The sequence below is a fragment of the Fundulus heteroclitus genome, chromosome 2, assembly GCF_011125445.2.
Source record: "Fundulus heteroclitus isolate FHET01 chromosome 2, MU-UCD_Fhet_4.1, whole genome shotgun sequence".
Classification (NCBI taxonomy): Eukaryota; Metazoa; Chordata; class Actinopteri; order Cyprinodontiformes; family Fundulidae; genus Fundulus; species Fundulus heteroclitus.
In genome coordinates this window covers 36,131,058-36,153,384 of record NC_046362.1, presented here as the reverse complement: position 1 = coordinate 36,153,384, position 22,327 = coordinate 36,131,058, and the positions used below count along the sequence as shown (strand labels likewise).

The 22,327-nt window shown below is 41.4% G+C and overlaps 1 protein-coding gene across 2 annotated transcripts; it reads right to left on the bottom strand.

The window, feature by feature from the left end:
- Positions 1 to 6,368: 6,368 nt before the first annotated feature.
- On the bottom strand, positions 6,369 to 21,431 carry ca5a (carbonic anhydrase Va). 2 transcript variants are annotated; one of them, XM_012862958.3, is made up of 7 exons: positions 20,932 to 21,431; positions 16,982 to 17,179; positions 14,596 to 14,714; positions 12,223 to 12,318; positions 12,059 to 12,121; positions 10,390 to 10,548; positions 6,369 to 8,920 (listed from the first exon to the last, which is right to left on the bottom strand). In XM_012862958.3, the coding sequence occupies exons 1-7, from the start codon at positions 21,071 to 21,073 to the stop codon at positions 8,777 to 8,779; spliced, it is 921 nt and encodes a 306-aa protein (XP_012718412.2). In that variant the 5' UTR covers positions 21,074 to 21,431; the 3' UTR covers positions 6,369 to 8,776. The 2 variants fall into 2 exon arrangements, with proteins under 2 accessions (XP_012718412.2, XP_021172326.1); XM_021316651.2 differs by lacking the exon at positions 20,932 to 21,431 and adding an exon at positions 17,292 to 17,820.
- Between the last annotated feature and the right edge of the window lie 896 nt (positions 21,432 to 22,327).

Genomic DNA, 22,327 nt, shown 5'->3' with positions numbered 1-22,327 from the left:
TTTTACAAATCGGGCAGCTCAGACGTTTCGGCCCCTTTTTCTTGTGTCCCACATCAGGGCCTCTGGAGAGCTCAGACAGTTTGTGCCTGTGGACCCAGTCTCCCTGGGTAGCAGCGGTAATAACGTCTTTCATGTTGCCTCGGGTCCCTGAAAGCTCACGTGACGATCCTCACAAAAACGTCCACCAGTTCCTGCTTTAAAGGTTAACACTCAGGCTCTCCAGGCGAAGCTGCATACCAACGTCTTTCCGAGAAAGCTCTTTCTCTGTCGTCTGATTTACGGCGCGGTGACCGGTGAGGCGTCTGGCAGCAGCGCCGTGGCCTTAAATCTGGCTGGTGAGCATGTTTATCCTACTGTTAACTACTGCTCTGCCTAAATTTTATCATTATTAAACCTTTATTTAAACAGACATCGGTTCTCATTTGCCAAACAGAGATCTGTTTACTCATCTTAATCATTCAACACATCAAGTTGGTCTAAACTGTATAACATTTTTTTTTGTAAAAGGCCCGAATGTCATCTGTCATGAAGGAAGCCACCCAGTAGTTTAATGTTCTAATTTACGTAACATTACGTCTCTGAGACAGAGCAGCAGGTTATCTGAGGGCAGTAGACGCTAAAAAATGTCCTCTTGCAAAATAAAGAATGTAGAGTCGCGGTAAAAAGAAAATTAGACATAACAATGAGAGAATTGAGGTCTGTTCTGTATTTAATCCCATGAATTAAATTGCGTCTAGCAGGCAGCCTGTTTCAGCGGCTCCCACTCAGTCCTGAGTTTTGTGTCAGATTTGACCAATCTTTCTGGAGGACTTGGTTTAATTTGACTTTGTAAAGAGCCTTGAGATGATAACAGGAAATCCCTTCAGACTTTGTTGGGAAGAGATCAAACATCAGCTGATGTTAGAGCAGCTTGGTTATCCTGACTGAGATGTAGCTAACTGCCCCCCAGACACACAAATAAACATGAATAGCTTTCATTTACTCCACGCTGAAGACCATTTAGAGGAGAGCAGGAGGTCTGACTGTGTTTGTTAAACGCTAGACATTTAACGATCAGAGAGATGCTCTGCAGGAAGGACACGGCACTGCTAGCTGTTAGCATGTAGCCATACTATCTACATCAAGAGTTTACATGAATATTGCGATAGTGTGTACGGTTCCCCCTCTGCAGCGTCCTGCAACGTTATCCACGCTGTTACCAGCAGACTCCATGCACAGCGTCCACAGGCCTTATTTTTATCTCTGGGGTTTTAAAAGAAGTCTCCCTGTCTTCAGCTCTCCCCTCCATCACCTTTATGTTACCTTTCCACATCAGAGACATTGAAACGCTGGACTTGTTCTATCTCAACACCAAGGAGGCATACAGCTCATCCCCTCTACCTGAAGCTGGGGAAAGTATCACACCTGTGGAAAACCTCCTATATGGTTCAGGTACCGCAGACCACACATCCAAAGGGTGTGTGGACCGGTGAGAGCTTCTGATCACCATGGCTAAGACCAAGGAGCTGGTGGTGGACTTGTGCAGGTGCTGACCCACCTCTCTGACCCAGGTGAACATCTTCTCAGTACCTGGGTGTTCACCGGAACAATAAACTGGACTGGAGTCACAACACTGATGCTCTCTACAAGGACACTGGGATCTTTTGAAGTGTGAGGGGCGCTCCTGAACACCTTTTCGGACTCTACGGTGGTATCAGCCTTCTTCTACGGCCTAATTTGTTGGAGCAGCAGCTTATCTGCAGCTGAGAGGAAGTGGTTAGATAAGCTCATCAGGAAAGCTTGAATGTAGGTTGTAGTGGGAAGCGCTTTGGGATCCTCTGGATTTTATGAAGTAAAGAATGGGCCATTAACCATCTTAAATGCACAAAGGAGCGTTATCACAGATCCTTCCTCCGAGCAGCTGTTAGTTTAAATCAATCCCTGCTTCCAACAAACTGCTTACATCCCTGCAGCTGTAAAAGAGTCAGCTTTTGTTTTCATATGCACAAATATACAGTTAATACACTTTTTAAATGATCCAACTCAGTTGCACGTTTCTGTTTTAATAAATGTACGTACATTTTTCCTAATGTTGTAAATTTTGCCATTACTGTGTAGTCTCTTATTCTTGATATTTATTTTTTAGTTTTGTGTGAATCTTCCATTGTTTTCAGCACGGAAACAAACCGTGTGAATACAGACAGATCTCATGAAACCCAATGGAAATGTATCAAAACTATCATTTTGCAGATATGGAAGAAACCAGCAGAAGAAGAGCTTTTGTCCCAGTACTTTCTCAGAGGAAAGTGTATAGAAAGGTCGGTGCGTGTTAGGTAAAGCGGGGTCGGACAGGGAAAATGAGCTGCTGATGGTGGCCAGCGTGCTTGGATCAATGGTTCAGTGTCCGCTGGGCAGGCTGTGGGTCTTATGGAGAAAACAGAAAGTTTTTTATTCTTCCAACTTCTGGCAAGAAAAAAATTAAAGATCAACAATCAGATTTCCTGTCTAATATAAAAACCAAAACACACACTTGTTCTCACACACACACATTGTTGTTTTTAAATATGTCCTGATGCACCTCAATAATCCAGGTAGAATTTTTTCATAGCTCCTCTGGATGGGTTCTGCTTCGTTGAAACGTCTCGTCTCTTCTCCTAGAGTCTCCGTCAGTCTGTAGAGTTTAGGCTAGCTCCGCCTTATAAGCAATGCCTTTGCATACTGGATCAACAGGTTTAAGTGTGACGCTCCAAAACTAGTTGTTCACGTGTAAAAGAGGACCATCAGGCTACCAACTGACTGCAGGTGCTCTGATGGCCACTTAGAGCTACAGATTCACATCATTACCGTAGCCGACCCTTTTACTGAGGAGGGACATTTGGCCTGACAAAGCAAAGCCCCTGCAAAAAGGTGACGTTGTTTCTTTTATTTATTTATTTGTTTGAAGAATTTACACATGCAGCAATATCAATCCCATTAAATAGTTTATGCATTGAAGCCTCCCAGTGAGCCTTGAGCATTTTCAAGCTGAGAAGGAATTCAAACAGGAATCCCATGAAGGAAAGCTTTTTGTCTCAGACCTCTGAAGCGCCGAAGAAACACATCAGAGGAGCTGCTGCAGAAGCAGGAGGAAGACGTGGAGGAAGAGCGACTGGCTTTGAGCAGAGATGGAGGAAGGCCTCCCCGTCCATCTTCCTGTTTACATCTGGACCCGTTCGCAGAATCAGAGGGGATTCTGAATTGTTGATTTCGAACCACCTCCCTCAGGAAGAGAAGATCTTTTTTATTTATGATTGCAGCTGGACTCGGTCACTGAGGTGTAAATTAAACATGTATTGTCATTTTTTAAATCACAGGTTGTTCATGATGTGAGATTTCAACATCTTCACACAGAGCCAGGGAAAGTGTTCACTCTTTCACAGATTAGTCTTTTTTTTGTCACAAAGATAAATAATGCTGCAATTTTGTAATGATTTCATTCATTTAGGGAACACCAACAATCCAATTAACCCCAGCGCTGTGCAAAACAGTAGTTTGGTGTTATTTTTGACCAAGACATGTCATTTAAAACCCATATTAAAAAGGTTTCCAGAGTTTCCTTTTTTCACCTCAGGAATATCGCCAAAATTAGAAACATTCTGCCCAGGAGTGATGCTGAAAAACTAGTCCATGCATTTGTTACTTTAAGGCTGGACTATTGTAATTGTTTACTATCAGGAAGTTCACAAAATGCAGTTCAAAGCCTTCAGCTGATCCAAAATGCTGCAGCAAGAGTTCTGATGAAAATCAACCAGAGGGATCATATTTCTCCAACTTTAGCTTCCCTTCATTGGCTTCCTTAAATAAAATTCTCCTTCTCACGTATAACGCCCTTAATAATCAAGCTCCATCATATATCAGAGCTCTGATTACCCCGTATGTTCCTAACAGAGCACTTCGCTCTCAGACTGCAGGTCTGCTGGTGGTTCCTAGAGTCTCTAAAAGTAGAATGGGAGGCAGATCCTTTAGCTATCAGGCTCCTCTCCTGTGGAACCAACTCCCAGTTTTGGTCCGTGAGGCAGACACCCCGTCTACTTTTAAGACTAACCTTAAAACTTTCCTTTGTGACAAAGCTTATAGTTAGAGTGGCTAATGTTACCCTGAGCTACCTCTATAGTTATGCTGCTATAGGCTTAGGCTGCTGGAGGACATCAGGGTCTATTTCTCTCACTCTGCTGAGTTCTCCTACTGCTCTCCAATCTGTATTGTTTGTTGTTATTTCATCTTTTAACTTTTTGTTCTCTGTCATTTTTCCTCTTCATAGAAGGTACACCTGGTCTGGCGTTCTGTTAGCTGTGACATCATCAGGGGAGGCAGATCATCCTCTATTACCATCTAACATAGAAAGTACTCCTGGGTCAATGTGAGCTTCTGTGCTTTCTGTGTCTCTGCTCTGTCTTCTCTAAGCCCAGTGGGTGGAGGCAGATGAGCGTTCACACTGAGCCTGGTTCTGGTTCTGCTGGAGGTTCTCCTCCCTGTTAAAGGGGAGTTTTCCTCTCCACTGTCGCTTCATGCATGCTCAGTATGAGGGATTGCTGCAAAGCCATCAACAATGCAGACGACTGTCCACTGTGGCTCTACGCTCTTTCAGGAGGAGTGAATGCTGCTTGGAGAGACTTGATGCAACCTGCTGGGTTTCCTTAGAGAGGAAACTTTCTGACCAACCTGGAGGATTTGATGGAGTCTGACTTTGGAAAGAGACTTGAGATGATGTGTTGTGAATTGCTGCTATACAAATCAAATTTAATTGAATTGAATAGTTTCTCTTTATGTCTAATTACCGCTTGTTCAATCACAATGGACGTTTTGTTCAAGCAAGAACGGCCTATTCATTTAGGTTCAGACTTTAACTAGGCCACTTGAAAGCCTTCACTTTCTTTCTCCGAGCCATATAAAGGTTGATCTTTTTTTTTTTCTCCGACAGTCAGCTTGGAAGATGTTTTTACTTTTCTGCTCGTTATGAGGGTTGGGAAGATAAGCTGGGCTTCAGCCCAATCCAGGCTAATTTATCACAGTTCAGACTGCAGACATGAGCAAGTTCAGGTGAGCAGCTACATTGTGCAGCCATTTCTTGTACATTCACCTTAAATTCGTTGCTCACTTGACTTTTTCACATTTGAACATTTTCTAACCCTAACCCAGGAAAAGATGAAGTTATTGATTACTAATTGAAATTTCACACAAACTCTGATCAACTTAAGCTATAACTTTGGAACAAAAGATTTGGTTACATTTATTTTACATGAACTTTGAGTTCAGCAATGATTTTGATGGAAGCAATTCTTCGCTGTGGATTTATCCTCCACTACATTAAGCCAGATCTCCATGAGCTTTTATACTCGTTTGTGCTGAGAGTTGGACACGTCCCAGCTCAAAGTGTCCCCATCTATACAATCGGGGGAAGCCCTGTCCGTGCACAATCTAAGCTTTCTGTCTCCTGCAGCTAAGCACAATAAACACCCCCCCAAAAGGCCGGCTTCGGTCGCCTTTTCTTGGCTTGGAATCGGGTGGAGATGTGGGTCGCACCCAACCGCTGCCACAGAGCAGAAAACAACCCACCCGGAGGCGCCTGGGTGGGTTGTTTCTGCTGAACATCCCCCGAGCCAGGAAGGCTTCAAAGCTACAGGTAGAGCAGAGGGTCAGACTGAGGAAGCTGGAAGCCGTTTTTATTTTGGAAAATGATCTGGATCAGGTTTATGGGAGGATCTGGGTCAGATGTGCCCCCTGAAAAAAAAAAAACCTGGCGGGGCGTTGAGAATTTAAAGGACAGCATTGACTCCTGAAAGATTTGGCCTTTACAAATGCTTCTGTCAAAGATTGGTAGTGGATCATTAAAAATATCTAATATTTATAATCCCCCAGATAGATGACCATCTCTAGATCTGGAACAACACAAACCTTTTCAATAACTGAATGCTACTTCAACCCAAAATTGTTAAAAATAATTTCATCAATATTGCCAGTACCAACCTGAATGCATGAACGCTCATAAAATGCTTAGTTTAGTATAAAATTTACCAATTATTCTCAGAAGACCATAAAAATAAGTTTTATTTGTAGGCACCATTCAGGACACTCAATGTTGCTGCACTAAAGCACAAATCATAGAAACAAAATTCAGAAAATGATATCTACATTGTGAAAGTTATGTTGATGTACCTAGTTATGATGCTTTTTTCAAGTATTATTTTAATATTTTGCCCAATATGTATAAAAGAAACATAGTTAAGATACATTATTTAACATAGTTTACCAAATATTTATATAGAAAACCCTAAATATTCTCTGTGAGTAATGGACGAACATAAAGTGTTTTTCTTTGTCTCTAAATTAAACACTTTTTCAAGCAAAAATTGTTAACCATGGTTAATAGTTTATTGTAAAATTCACAACATATTCTCAGATAACCACATCTATAAAGGAATACAATGTAATGATCATGTCATTCACAACAAAAAGCCAACCATTTATCTTGATATATTACTTTATTGTTAAACATTTGATATTTCCATCAACTCCTTTAAAAAAATCAAACGGACATCGTCGGCGGTTAAAGGGTGATTCACAGGAATCGGCCCGGCTCCACGGCTGGATGGGAATATAAAAAAAAAAAAAAAAAAAAAACAGCCATGCAGCTGAGAGGAGGGGAGGGGCCCGGCAGGGGGGGGGGCAGGAATGTAGGCTGGACAAATAAACAGGGAGAATATGCACTGCTTACAGTTACAGCAACAACGTACAGCTGCTAAAACATCCCAGTGAGCTGCTCATTCACATGTGAGCAGAAAGGCAAACGACGATCCAATTAAATCGTTACGGTGATGCGCATGTCGTGAAAAATGTAAACGGGTCTCTACAGTGAGACAGAAAAGGCCGTTTCTGCAAATGATTGAACATCGGCATTTAAAAAAAAAAAAACATTATAGTAACAGCATGGCAACGGGAAAAGGCAGAGGAAGAAACTCATGGAGGTGATGAGTAGAGAAGCGGCGCTGGGATGGCTTAACGCATTAAAGATGGGCGATAAGAAACACCCAGACACCAATCCCTCCCCCCCCGCCGTGGCCCTCTGCTGTTTATCCAGCCACTCTGAAGCTGGTCAGAACGAGTAACCGTCACTCGGTGCGTTTCCGCCGTGCAGCGTCACCCTCGGGCTGCACCAACCGGCGGGAGTTTGGATAGCTGCATTGTTCAGGAAGGATTACACGGACGGCGGCCTCTCGCCTGCGCCTCAACTCGACCGAAAAACCTGATTTGAAAAAGGAAAAACGCAAGAGGACACGTGACGCTCGGCCACATATCTGCTCCTCCAGCTTCAGCTTTATCTGCCCGACAGAGGCGGGCGTTGACGCAAAGCAGGAAGATAAAATATTGCCTAAGCCTGCATGTGTTGCAAAAGTCAGATTCTTCGGTGCTACGTGGACGTAGAGCAGGAAGCACAGCTGCAACGGGTTAAAAACGATACATCCAGCTGTTAAAGTCAGTTACTGGAAGCAGGCACTTTTTTGTGCAATTAGATATTAGTTAAAAACTAAATCGGCTACAAATTGGTAGTTCTTGCATGAACAGCACCCTGGGCGAACCCCTATTCTGTGGAGACTATTTACACACACGATGCTTTTGGTGCATTAGTGCCACTTAACTACGCGATTAAATGCAATCTAGACTTCTCTAAGAAAAAAAATGGGTTTGCAGGCCGTTTATCAGCCCGGTCTACTGCAACATTTTCTTACATTGTGCACATTGACGGGTTTTACTTTAGTTCATGTCGTCCAGAACAGCCATGTAAAACCCATCAGCTCACAGTACGGCTCCTCAGCCCTAGAAGCTCCACTGATTAGTTTTACTTGGTTGATTGGATCAGTTTGAGTCAAACAGACAGATGACAACATCAGACGACTTCTGATCCCGACGAGATTGGCTGAATTTCTCTGTTTTGTTCTGTTAAAGGCGTCAGGAAAGAGAAAATTACGCAGATAACGACAGTGGCTGTGAACGTTGACCACTTCTGAGGAGATGAAAGAGAAATCAGAACATTTAAGGCACTGCGGTTTGCAGAACGCTGTAATTTGTTCCCCATTTCGTTCCCACACTCAGGGTTTTTCTAAAATAAAAGCATGTGCTGCTGTAACGTTACACGTTTGTGCGTCTCAGTAACAAAAGGCCGAGGAGAGTGAAAAAAAAAAGTGGTTCTGAATGTCAGGCGTGTTCAGAATAATCTCTTTGTAACAGATGAAGAAAAGTTCAGTATTACAGGATTAATGGTGAAACGTCCGGATTGTGGACATTTTTCTGGGATTTTTGCTGTAAACGGGCAGCAGCTCAGAGCAGCTGCAGGATTCAGGATTTCAGACATGTTGAGTTTTTACTGAACCTGCAGCTCAACGCGACTCTGTGCACTGAGCTGCAGGCTGAAACAAACCCAACAAACTGTGTAATAAATACAATGTATGGTAAGGAAACCGTTAAAATGATTTGAGTGAATAGAATCACCCTCAGTGACCCTTATTCCCTTATTGATGATCTGTCTGAAAGTCAATCTGGGTTAGAATAAATGTCTAAAAACACGTCTTCTTTCATCATCCGGGTAAAAATCCTCATCATTGGAATAAAACATAAAATGATTGCATTAAAAATAAAAAATAAAAACAGCTTAAAGCTCCCCAGACGAAGCTCGTTCAAACACCTCTTCCGCTTGAATCGCTGACAAGCAGCGGCGCGTCGTTACAGAGTCCGGCGGCGTTTGAGGTGCCGCTCCTCAGGCCTACGGCGCCTCCTGCAGGAAGGGAGTAAAGGAGGAGCGGACGGTGCGGCCCCGCAGAGGCTGCTGCACCCGGAAGTTGTTCACCATGCTCTTCTGGACCTCCTCCTCAGCCGAGGTGAACAGCAGGCTCCTGAAGACTGCGAGCTGGAAGAGAGGGAGAAAGAGAGAGAGAGAGAGAGAAGATGCTAAAAATGTTCGTTTTTAATCATCACGGCCCAAACGAGTTTAAATAAAACGGTTAGAATCAAAGTTTGTTGTCCAGCTTTGACGTTCCTCCTATAAAAGGTTCCAACGACGCGGAAGCCGTTCACTGCAGATTCCACGCAGAATCTTATTTCTATGATTTGTGCTTTTGTGCAGCAACCTCGAGTGTCCTGAACGGTGCCTACAAATAAAACTTATTTTTATGGTCTTCTGGGAATATTTGGTAAATTTTATACCAAACTAAGCATTTTATGGGAGTTCATGCATTCAGGTTGGTACTGGCAATATTGATGAAATTATATTTAACAATTTTTGGTTAAATATAGATGTCTCCTCTGGAGGTTCTCCCTGAGGTTATAGATATGCAGGTTTGGATCCGTTAACGTGTGGTGAGAGCTGGATGGCTGTGAATTCTCAGGTGGACGGATAACTTTAATCTGCGCTGTGAGTAATAAAGGCTTTTCTGGGTTAAAATTAGAAGCGAACGCGCCGACACTGAGCTCCAGCTGTTCCCACATGATTTTACTATTTTACTTTTTTCGTGCAGAAACCGTGGAGCTCATTAAGGAGTTGTTGTAGCCAAACAACTGATCAGAAACGTGACAGCTCCTGACAGATTGACCAACAACGGGCCTAAACAGAGTCCTGGTCCCTCAGGTTTGGTTAAACTGGACTGCAGAGACTAGATTCGGCCACACGGGGGCAGTAGAGAGATGTTAAGACGATGACTGCAGATGAAATGCTTCGGTCTTCTGTTCAGGAATAATAAAGTGACCCTGAAATTTCTAAATTATGTAGAAAATCGGCTCTGAATACCAGGTGAACTGTTTATTTATTTTCCTTCAGCAGGAGAGACACCGGATGAAGGAAACTTCCCTGCAGCTCCAACATCTAAATTTATGTGGAAACAGTACACTGCAAAAGGGGCACTAAAAGTACAATTTTCTTGAAATTAGTATATTTTTCCTTGATTTGAACAGCTAAATAAGACTATTTGCCAATGGGGTGAGTATTTTTACAGCTAAAATAAGATTATTAGCTATTCTGCACTTGAAACAAGACTTAAACTTAGACAACTTTACTGTCATTTTGTATGCATAGAGTGCGTACAGAACGAGATGATAAAGATGAATTGTTCCTACTTTAAGTGCAACCGTCTTATTCCATTGGCAAATAATATTATTTACCTGCTCAAATCAAGGAAAAATACAAACATTTCAAGAAAATTTTACTTTAATTTTTACTTTGAGTTCCCTTTAAGAGGTTAGCAGCCTGGGAGAAAAACGTCCTTTTCAAGCATCTACATCCGTTCATTGGTGAAAAGAGACAAGATCCAGCGTTCTGTCTTTTTTTTGCCTAAAATAATCTTCAGCCCCCAGTCTGAGATGTAAATGAATAAGATTACAGACCTGGTCATGGCTGACTTCTATGTGCTGCTTCATGACCATCCAGGTGACAGATTCGGTCAGAGGGGGCGTGGTCAGAGAGCCGTGGTACGTCCAGTAGTCGTCGATGTTGGCGGGTAACAGGCAGGCGGGATCGAAGCGGTTGAACTCCACCAAGCTGTCCTGCAGACAGAGACGGAGGAAATTAAGCAAACACCCGTATAACCCTAACGCTGAGCAGAGCGTTAATCAAGTCAGAGTGATCTTAAAGTGGCTTTTCCACCCGGACTTCCTCTGGCTTGTGTTTCGACCACTGAGCTATATTATACACTGGAGTGCTAATAGCCGCTGTTAGAACGAGTCGCTTTGAAGCCACCAGCCGCCATATTGGTACTCCCTATTTTCCTCCAGTAACTAGGGAATATGTGCGCTACAGCATCGAATAACGAGGATTTTCTAATGTTCAGGGGGGCTTAAAACATTTTTAATGTCAAATGCCATATACTTTTATGTTATGTTCTAAAACTATCAAGTACTGAGAAAGTCGTGCTGAAATATTTAACATGTTTTTTATATTTATATATATATATATATATATATATATATATATATATATATATATATATATATATATATATATATATATATATATATATATATATGATTAACATGTAAAATATTAAATATTTCAGCACCTAATTTCCTAGTAGTTGATAGTGTTAGTACATCCACTGACTGTAGAATTACCTATGAAACGTTTTCACACAGCCAGAAAACTGCTTGTTGTTGCAACCAAATCCAATGGGATTCTGTGAGAGTAGGGAGTAGCAAGATGGCGGCCAGTGACTTCAGTTTTTCGGCAAAATCAGCACTCCAGTGTATAATAGAGATCAGTGGTTTCGACCCAGAAGACATAAAGCAGGTGGTAAAAAGCTAAATGCAGACTGAAGAAACCCTGCAGAGACCCGACTCATGATGTCAGCGCCGTCTCTTAAATGTGTGCACTAAGCGGCAGACACCTGAGAGCATGCAGGCAGGCGCTTAAGTCTGGCACATAATTAATTTAGCGTATAGTAAACTTCCTGTGACCCAGCTTGAGGTGTAATTGCTATGTGAAACCAGCAGAGGGCGCCACTTTAAAACATATTGGTGGTAATAACAACAGCAGGGGTGCCCAGAGTGCAGCCTGGGGGCCATTTGCTTCCCAAGGAATCATTTTCTATGGCCCCAGGCGGCAGTTCAGGAACGGCAGCAATCAGGACCTCAGACAGATGGGGAGGTTTTCAATTAAAAATGTAGATCTTCTAAAATGAAACACCACATCGTATTTTTCCGTTATTAACCACAATGTTTGGCCTCAGGGTGAGTCGGACCACGAACCTGCAGCGACATTTTTTTTTAAAGGCAGACGTTCATTAACATGGCTAAAGACAGCAGGAATAAAGTTCTTGTTTTTATTGCTGGGGATTAATTCAAAATGTACTAAAAAAAATAAAAGCGTATACACCAGAGGAATGGAAAAGATTCCACCCAAATCATGAGGAAAATCTATTTTGTTTTATCAAGGAAAAAGTCTGAGACATTTTCTTGTTAATGGGGAAAAATATGAAATAATGTAACTTTTTAGTCAGACGTGCTAAATGTTTGGACGCCTCTGGTCCGTTGGAAGCATTCTCCAGTGCGTGCGACTGACCTTGTGTCTGATAGCAGGCAGCGCGTCAACCAGCTTCTGCAGCCCCTCGTGTCGTTTTCCCACCTACACCAGCAGAAGACATTAATCCGGATTAAAGCCACAGTTCATCTCCTGATGACCAGCGAACACACGCGGTACTGAGCCTGAGAGGACAGAGAGTGCACCTTCAGGAAGACTCCGATAACGGCCAGTCCGTCCTCCTCCATCACCGCCTCCTCGAACAGAGAGTAGCGGTCAGAGTTCCAGTGGACCAGGTGGAGCTGGAAACACACAAAGCACCAGAGGACACAATGAAACGGCTAAAATCTGACACCCTGCACACAAACACCTTAGACTGGTGAGAACTGTGGATATTCCCAGCAACAACGGCCCAGTGTTCTGGGGGGAAACAGGCGCAGAGTCAGTGGAACATCTGAGAACGTCACGGAACAACATGGAAACGGGGTTTTTTAATCCAAACAAACCAACGTTGGAGCCCAGGGACCTGGAGCCGGGCAGCACCACTGAAACACGACTCTCAGCAGAGCAATAAAACTAAAGCTCATTTAATGCTGGTTATATAAAAAAATCTAATGTTCATCTAAAGGTAGTTAAATAAAAAACTAATGTTCATCTTAAGCTAGTTAAATAAATAAAAAACTAAAGTTCATCTAATGCTGGTTAAATTAAAACATCTAATGTTCATCTTAAACTAGCTAAATAAAAAAAACTAAAGTTCATCTGATGGTAGTTAAATAAATAAAAAACTAAAGTTAATCAAATGCTAGTTAAATAAATAAAAAACTAGTTAATCAAATGCTGGTTAAATAAAAAAATAATAATGTTCATCTTAAGCTAGTTAAATAAAAACTAAAGTTCATCTGATGCTAGTAAAATTTAAAAAACCTAATATTCATCTAATGCTAGTTAAATAAATAAAAAACTAAAGTTAATTTAATGCTGGTTAAATAAAAAAAAACTAATGTTCATCTGATGCTAGCTAAATAAAAAAAACTAAAGTTCATCAAATGCTGGTTAAATAAAAAAAACTAAAGTTCATCTGATGCTAGTTAAATAAATAAAAAACTAAAGTTAATCAAATGCTAGTTAAATAAAAACTAAAGTTCATCTGATGCTAGTTAAATTTAAAAAACCTAATATTCATCTAATGTTAGTTAAATAAATAAAAAACAAGTTAATTTAATGTTGGTTAAATAAAAAAACTAATGTTCATCTGATGCTAGTTAAATAAAAAAAACTAAGTTCATCTAAAGGTAGTTAAATGAAAAACTAAAGTACATTTAATGCTAGGTAAATAGAAAAACGAATGTTCATCTAATGCTAGTTAAATAAACTAATGTTGATTTAATGCTAGTTAGATAAAAAAAAACTAAAGTTCATATAATGCTAGTTAAATAAAAAAATAAAGTTCATCTAATGTTAGTTAAATAAAATAACTAAAGTTGTGTATTAACTAATGCTGGGTAAATACATTTCTGAGGAATAACTGAAGTAGGAAAAAACAGGAGGTCAAACTAAATCAATGCTCTGTTTGGACTGGGACAGCTTTTTATGCAGCCTTAACTTTTTCAGCTCTTAAATTAAAACCATCACTGGAACCAGATTTAAAAGGATAATTTGTTTCATTTGAGGCGTCCCCAAATAATCCAGGCTTTCATTAAAAAAACAGAAAAGATGAAGGAAAGGACTCGTTGTGATGTTTTTGGTTCATTTTCTCCTGTGCCTGAGCTAAAAAGTAGTACAGCTAATTATAACTGAATTATTCATGCGGTGTGTTTTACAAGCAACAACAATCAGCTGGGAAATAAAAAGGGGTTTGTGTCATAAAATACCGTTTCCATTGTCGCCATGAGGTTTACATGTAAGATACACAGAAGATGGCAAATTTAATCTAAATTTAGGCAGAAACTTTGTAAAAATACTTTTTTGTTGTTGTTTTTTTGCTCTTGTCCAACGATTTAACATCTCCCTTTGCTGCAAAACTAATAATGAATTCTACTCATGTTTACATGGCAGCCAGCTGGAGAAGGACTAAAGCAGCTTTCTGCCAGATTAAAACTCAACTATCCAAAATGTAGGTAGTTATAGGCGAGGTACGTTTAAACCTTAAATGATCATATTATATGGAAGCATTGGTTTTATAGTGATGGTGGTTTAATGATCTATACCAGTTATCTCGTCTGGGTGTTTTTAATATCTGAGCTTCAGCACAGGCGTGCCACAAGGATGTGTGCTTGGCCCAGCTTTCTACTCAACGTACAAATGATCGCCTACATTCAGACAATTAAAACAAAAGATGGGAATAAAAACTAAAATAAATTTGAATTTCATCATCATTAACCAACAATATATCATCTCTGGTCATTCGTTTATACCGTTATTCAACAACATCCGTACCACATTGTTAAAAACCTAATTCTGCTTAACATAAACAACGGTTGTGTGTTTTTTTAGGACAGTCTTCTGACACATCGTGAACTTTGCTGCTGTTGGTGTCTCTGTGTTGGTGGGAGCATGTTTCAGTGCCGACACGGTACCTCTGCGGGAAACAGCCTCCGGTCCACAGTGTGCTCTGAGCCCCAGTCGTTGCTCTCACCCCAGTGGAAGTGGAACTGACACAGCCTAAAGTTAGCTTGTAAGGGACCTCCCTTCAGCGCTGCACCACAAGCATACAGAAGATGTGCATCAGTGTTACGGCTGCAGGACAGCAGGAAAACATGCAACATGAAACAATATCGGTGACTTCACTGCAAAAACAGAACTTAAAATAAGTAAAATGTTCTTAAATTAGTGCATTTGTCCTTGATTTGAGCAGGTAAATAAGATTATCTGCCAATGGAATAAGATTTTTGCACTTAAAGGTATACTATGCAACATTTTTCAGTTAATTAATGTGTTCCATACCGTTTTGGATGATTAAATGAGCCATTTCAGGTTGAACAAAGGTTTTCTCGGCCGCCCTGGGGGTCTGTGGGGGAAATACCGTACTTGCAATTGCAAGAGCTCACAGCCCGGACACACAGAAGTCTCGCTTTACGGCGAGAACTCCATGTGTTTTTACCCTGCCATTCACTATATGCACGCGCGAAAGCAACAACAAAGAACCGCGTGTTAACGTCAAATAAACATGCTTTCGCCCTCTGGGGGGAGCCTCGCTGGAAAATCAACCCCGGTTGCATTGTATACCTTTAAATAGAAACAACTCATCTCTATCATCTTATTTCAAGTGCAGGATGTCTAATTATCTTATTTTAGGGATCAAAATACTCATTCCATTGGCAATTAATCTTATTCACCCGCTCAAAGCAAGGACAAATAAGTAAAATGTTCTTAAAGTTAGTTTATTTTTAGATCAATTTTTCCAGTGTTCAGATGAAGGTTTTATTGAAAAGAATCCAGGCGGGCCCCTACTGGGCCAGTTTTTTTAAATTTATTCTTGAAATTAAAAATGTGGGACACCATTATATATTTGGTCAGAAAAACACAGTTCAAGAAAGTTTCACTAAAAAAAAAAAAAAAAGAAAACATGGATACCGGCCAGCATCTCTCCTTATTATTAGAAAGCTGCTGAGCAATAGGAGCCGATAATATTCAGACCACATCACAGCGAGCCTAAATAAGGCAAGAAGAAAGCAGCACAGCTATTAGCAACGGTCTGTTATGGAGCGCTAGCTGCTAGCACTGTGTGTGGACGTTAGTGACGTTAAACACGGATAAAATGCAACATACCCGTTCAGACTGAGGACGCTTTGAAAAATATCCCAATTAGTACCACAAATGGGATTTTTTTGGGGGGTGCAAAGATCAGATTTGGCTCACTCACACTGCCATTAAAAAGCTGGATATGGATCGCATACGAGCAAAAAGATTAACTACCAAATTTACCACAGGTGGCCTCTAATCAAGCTGAAGGATCATGTCATGGTTGGTCAGAGGAAGCAGGTTAAGCTTTACGGGAAGAGCTGTCAACAAGGACACGCTTGATTCCATTTTTATTTCGTTTTATCTCTGAACTTTTCTCATGCGGTTTATTATATGGATATCTGAGGAATACATTTATTTAATCCCTTTTTAAAAGGAGGCTGTAAGATAATAAAAAAGTAGAAAAAGTGAAGCTGTTTCCAGGTTGACATGGAGGGAAAGACAGACCAAAAACTTTCCAGGAAACCAGGAAGGAAACGACAAAGATCCGTTTTAAAGGAACTACTTTTTACTCTGTTCATAGACTTATCACAGAAAGTTAAACAGCACTAAAAACTTAAGCTGCCTTCTCCTCAGATATTCATGTAGATGGGAAAAAAAAGGTTTAAAAATTAGCTACAGCACATTTTCTTCCACCAAGATAAAAGAAAAATGGATTCCTTGTTTATATAAGGAGTCAAATTCCTTCTCTCAGCATTTCACAGAATAAAGCGTTTTTGTTCTTTGGACTCTGAACATAAAGCAGGTATTTATAGCTCCTTTAAACATGTTTAATCCTCCTGAAATGCGCCTCGTATTTAGAGCTATTGTGTGCTGGTAAAAGGATTGTGATTATCCTGGAAGAGGTGGAAATTATAAGTCAGACAGAGATCAGCGCAAACACCCGAGTCACATGAAGGTCAGCGCTGCACGTGGCGTTTGAAGAGCGGGACTGATGACTGGATCTTCATACATATAGGGCTCTTTAAGAGGGGGAGTGGGGGGGGGAGGAGATAATCCTCTTTGGAGATCCAAACATTCACTCTCCCTGCTGAGGTTTCTCTGCAATACACTCAGGATTTAAAGGAAAATTACAGCCAGGAGACAAACCGGTCAGAATGAGGAACTTAAGACTGAGTTGGCTATTTTTCTACAATACTTCCTTAAAAGAAAAAGTTTCTTACGGCCATTTCTCCCCGATGTTACTGGAAGTAAGTTTAATTTAATTAAACAATGACTCACTGTTCTTGTCTGTGGTGTCGTCGTACTCCACCAGGAAGGAGTAACCGTTGTTCCAGATCTGCTGGCAGGTCTGCGGGTCGTAGGTCGCCACCAGAGGTTTCAGCTGCCAGTCATAGACCGCCTTCCTGGCGGCGATATCTATCGGGGACTGATGGTCGCCTCCCGGCACCTCCAGGGGGCCCTGCCACATGGGATGCACTGGGGGAGGAGGAGGAAAAGAAGCAAATCAGAAAGAAACGGCAGGTTTCATGGAGCTGCTGCTGCCGCTGCTGCCGTTTGCAGTCAAAGGAAGAAAAGCGCTGACACCTACTTTCCCTGGTGTGCTCTGCTGCCTCCTGCTTCTTCAGACAGTGCATTTCAAAACGGATCAAAGAAAACGCCTCACGAAAACAACCCAGATCACCTACAGCGCGTCAGAGCTAGATACACAGCCCTCAGTCCTTCCAAGGACGAAGCGAAGGGAGAAAGTGAGTCAGGGAGCAGCAGAGCTTCCTTCTTCTCCTCTGACTTCTCTCTGTGGGCCGGCTGTACGGAGTGACACTCGGGAATGTCCTGGCACTCCCCCAGCTCCGCTCCGCAGCAGGGGAAGCAGACCTGGACCTCTGGCAGGTCAAGCCGCCGGGCCCGGCTCAACGTCCGTCAGCGCTTCTGACTCCTAATTACCCCCAAACCCAGCTGGATCTCCTAGATAACACATTTCTGGGGGTTTTTAATCCTAAAAAAAAAAACTTAATAAGTCTTCTACTTCCTGAAAAAAAACGTCCAAAACTTAATCCAAACGCAGAGGTGCGGGCAGAAGAAGCTGCTTTCCCTGCGCCGGCTCGGCTCGAGGTTTAAAGTTTCTGCTGAGGACGGAGCTGAACAGGTCTGACTGGGAGCTGACCTCCAGCGTCAGACGGCGCTGGCTCCTCCCTCTGTTGTTGTCTGGTCACACCATAACGGCCCGCAAAGCCTTGGCTGCTCAGACAAGACGTTTCTCTAAACTCTGGTAATCCACGTGTTGAAATCGGAGAGCAATCCTCAGCCCAGGTGTAAATTCAGCAGGTGCTGAAGTGGAAACAGCTGAGACTGAGAAACAGGAGGAGTTTAAACTCCCAACGACCCCAAATCCAATGAAAACAACAAAAAAAACACAAAGGTACCCGTTTTATCTCAGCCTATGAGACGGGATGCTGAAAATACAGATGGAGGAATTTAGAGTAAATCCCAGATTATAATTAGATGATGGTTCTAACAGCTGCAGCTTTTCCCTTCAAACTGGAGGTTTTTAGTCGTATACATAATAAAGCCAGAGAGACAGTTTTGGTCGCTGCAGCTTTCAGCTCCAGGGATGCGACCTGCTCAGCCGCAGTCCCTGAATTTGCTGCGTTTCCATTGAGACGCATTTATAAACGTCTTCAGATAAAACTGGTTACATTTTAACAACTTTTTATTCTATAAATCTAATTAAAACAATTAGTGACCTGCATAATTATCGAGCATTTCAATAATTAGGAGATCGCAGCAAAGCCAATGAATCAGGGAAATCTTCTTCTTCCTTAGACAAAGTTGAAATTAACTCTTATAATTAGGATCAGATTGGACTATATTTATCTGTCATTGAATCTGTTTTTATGAGTTGGTTGCATTGGACTGATTTAATAATAGTTATATTCAATAAATTAGAACAGTGAAAAGTTCATTTATTTCAACAACTCTACTACTAAGTAAAACATTATATAGATTGAACAAAGTGATTTTTTACAGCCTCCATTTCTGTTAATTATGATGATTTTCCTGCTAACAGCATAAAAGTGTTTTTTTGGATCGTTTTTCTGGACATGAACCGGACCGGTTTATTTTGTAAAGAGCGTCAAGTTTCCTTTCTTGTAAACTGACACCAGATAAAAAGCATGTCGATAAAATAGAAATTATCAACAAATTCAAAAAAGTGTAGCCCTGAAGGAGGCGGAGCTTGGTTCCTGGGTCTGCGTTGTGATTGGTTGGGAGGATGTAATGATGTAATATTAACCTACATGGCTAGAATGCAAAAGGAAGGAAAACTGTTATTCTATTGAACTTTTTATTTACCTTTTTTTCTATCATCGATATGTATTGTTATTGAATTATCATCCAGCCCTACACCCACAATCCAAAAAAAAAGACTCTTAGGTTAATTGGTCCCTCTAAATTAACCTTGGGTGTGTGTATGTTTTTATGTTAACTAACTAAATAAATAAATAAATAAACAAACAATAGATGTGTGGTGCGACAGAAAAAAAAATGTTCAGTAGAACTTTCGCTTTCTAGCCTATCATGTAGATTAATACTCCAGTCGTTACATCATCCCAACCAATCACAGACCCAGGAATGCCCTCGTCATCACGTTCTTTTTTCTTTTTTAAAAACTTGCAGTTTTGGTAAAAAGTTGGTTGAATAAAGGGTTGAGCTTGAATTCAAATTTTTTTTTTTTTTTTTATCTAAAAATATGTCATTAAGCAACAGCATAAAGGGGCCAGTCCTGCACTTAAAATATATGATTTTAATGTTTTGATCAGTATGATTTCTATTTTAGAAATATGCGTTTTAATATATCGTACAGCCCTAGTGCATGGTTGCTAGTCCTGCGTGTCTCTGGGATGTCTACCTGCCCAGTGTCCTCTTTTCTTGTTTTTAAAATCGCTTTTATTTAAAAAACACAGTTATTTCCTGGCTTTTAAGACACCGATCTTGTCGTGTATTGCATTTTAAATACTCTTGCCGTGAACCTGGTTCTTAGCTTTTGATGTTGCGTGTGTATGTTTTAACCTTTTCTTGTTTTAATGTACAGCACTTTGGTCACCTATGGTTTTTAAAATGTGCTCTAGATATAAAGCTGATTGGTTGATTAGTTAGTTGACTGGTTGATTGATGAGGGTGCAGCTCCACCCAGGCAGGGATGGACCATGGATGGATGTCACAGTAATGTGAGAGGCCAGTTTGAAAGGAAACTCCTAGAACCACCAGCAGAAGCTGCTCTTCGGGCCTTGGGCCACCAGATGCCACCAAAGAGGACCGAGTTGACCACCAGGATTTTCCCACACAAGCTTCAGAAAGTTGCTTTGGATCATCACTCCAATCTAAACAAGGGGTTCCCAAAAATGTTCCGGACCCACCAGCACAGATGATCGATGCGGCTGAGACGCTTTTAAATCTTTAATTAAAGGCAAAATTATTACAGACAAGGAGACTGAAATCAACGCTTTTACTGAAGCCAGCTGTCTGTCGTCTAGTCTAGTATATTCTTCAGATTATTTGTTTGTTACATCTAAACATCTGACACTAATGACTGTAAAGACAGATCTTTTTAATGAGCATTTCCTAACGAAAAAAAACAACCCAACATTATTACTGGCTGATAATCAACTAAAAACCTCTGCTTTGCTCCAGCGAACAGACAGTCTCCGGTTTCTAGTCGTTTAATCTGTGGCCTACAGCGGGACAAAGACACCTTATGTAAGTGGGTGCTGTAATTAAAGTCTCTGGACTTGTCAGACCAGCTTGGGTGTGTTTTATTCAGTGGTAAAAGAAAGAAAAAGGCATGTGACTTCTCTCAGAGGATTAAGATAACATAGAACCCATAAAGGATTAACGCAGGGTCAGGCACAGGGTTCATTCTGGTGATGAAGCCTGACATAAAGCTAAAGAACAGCAATAAGGACAGATGACATGATGGAATGATGAAATAAGCTCCAACAGCCCAGGCAGGCAGGCAGGCAGCCATGTGGGGCAAAGGGCTTCATCTGGACAGCATCCTCAGGGCAGAAGGTCGTTATTTTGGCGAAGCTTCATGGGTTATTGACCTGCGGGCACCCGTACCTGCTTTTCTAACGAAACCTTTCCCCCCTTTTGTCGACTAACTAACAATGAGACAGCAGAGGCAGCCCAAAAACAACCCGGAAAGCGGTGCGGCTAAGCCAGTGTGTACTCACTCGGAGATAGGACATATTTGCTGGAGCACGCCGTCAGGTTGCACCGTCGGACGGGCGTTATCCTCGGACTCCAGGCGTGTCTGACGAGCCGTCGCTGGAGGTGGGAGACCAGAGGTCTAACCACGGCAGAGAAAGTCACCATTTCCCGCAAAATAACGACACGCCTAAAAAACAAAAAAAAACGGGAACACCGTGAACTGCGGTGTTTTTTTTTTGGTTTATGGTTAGAGGCGAGCGCGGCTAGCTGGTAAACTCCACACTGAAGTTAGCTGCCTGTTCAAAACAATGTACCGGACGGCCGCTGCTTCTCCCTCTGGACCCCCCCCTGCTGCTCATCCAGAGGCGGGGAGAAGCGCTCAGAGCGTCGCCGCGAAGGCAATTAACCGCCCAGACCAGCGCTACGGCGAATATCTACCGTCCTTCTGCACGTTTTAACGGCGAAACCGGCCGCGTACAACTGAAGCAGCAGAGCCCCTGGCTGCACTGGAACAGTCTGAGCAGGGGGAGGGGCCTGTGGTCCTGACCAATCAGAGGCCGCCTCTGAGGGGCGTTAGCAACAGCCGTCACAACAGAAAAGAAACCATCAACACTGCCGCGAGCTGAGGCCGTAGTTAATGGGAGAGACACAATATAGCTTATATAATGGTGGAAGGGCACCATTAACCATACGCAGGACGTAAAGCGTCATCTGCAGCAGATTAAAAATGTATTTCTCTAAAAAAAAAAAAAAAAAAAAAGTGCTACCATTTGCTGTGTCAATGAGTAGTATAGTTTTTTCTTTCCTTTTTTAATCAATGTTTCTAATGATGTATTGTTTTTTTTTCCATATTTGTATTGTGGAAAGTTGCTGGTCCTGAAATTCCCGATATGTTTCTCACAACACCCATTTAAACAAGGTTTCCGTTCTGTCGGCCCTGCTGCAGGCCACAGATCAAACATGCATATATTTATTGTTCATAAAATCAATTTTTCTTTTCCAACATTTGTGCTTTTATAAAATGTCAACATTGCCAATTTCTGGGAGACTAAACCTGGGTTTCAACTACATGAACCTCTTCAGTAACCAGAGTGCTTTATTAGACAACAGGATGTAAAGAATAAAATTACACAGCTGTATAAATAATACCTGTTAACTATTAATATATGTAACCCTTATATGATAAAAAGAAATTAAAGTATGGGAAAGAAATGTTTCTAGACTTTATTCTCAATGATATTTTCTAAAAATGAAAAGAACTGGGAGCTTTTTAAAAAGTTATTCATAATTTGTGTCTAGAAATTGTCATTTAAAAGTTACGATTTTGTCATTTCCTGCCCTGCCCTGTCCTGTTGTTCACAAGTCAGTCCAGCCCAGACACACTTTCACTTTTTTCCTAACTAGGAGCATAGTTTTACA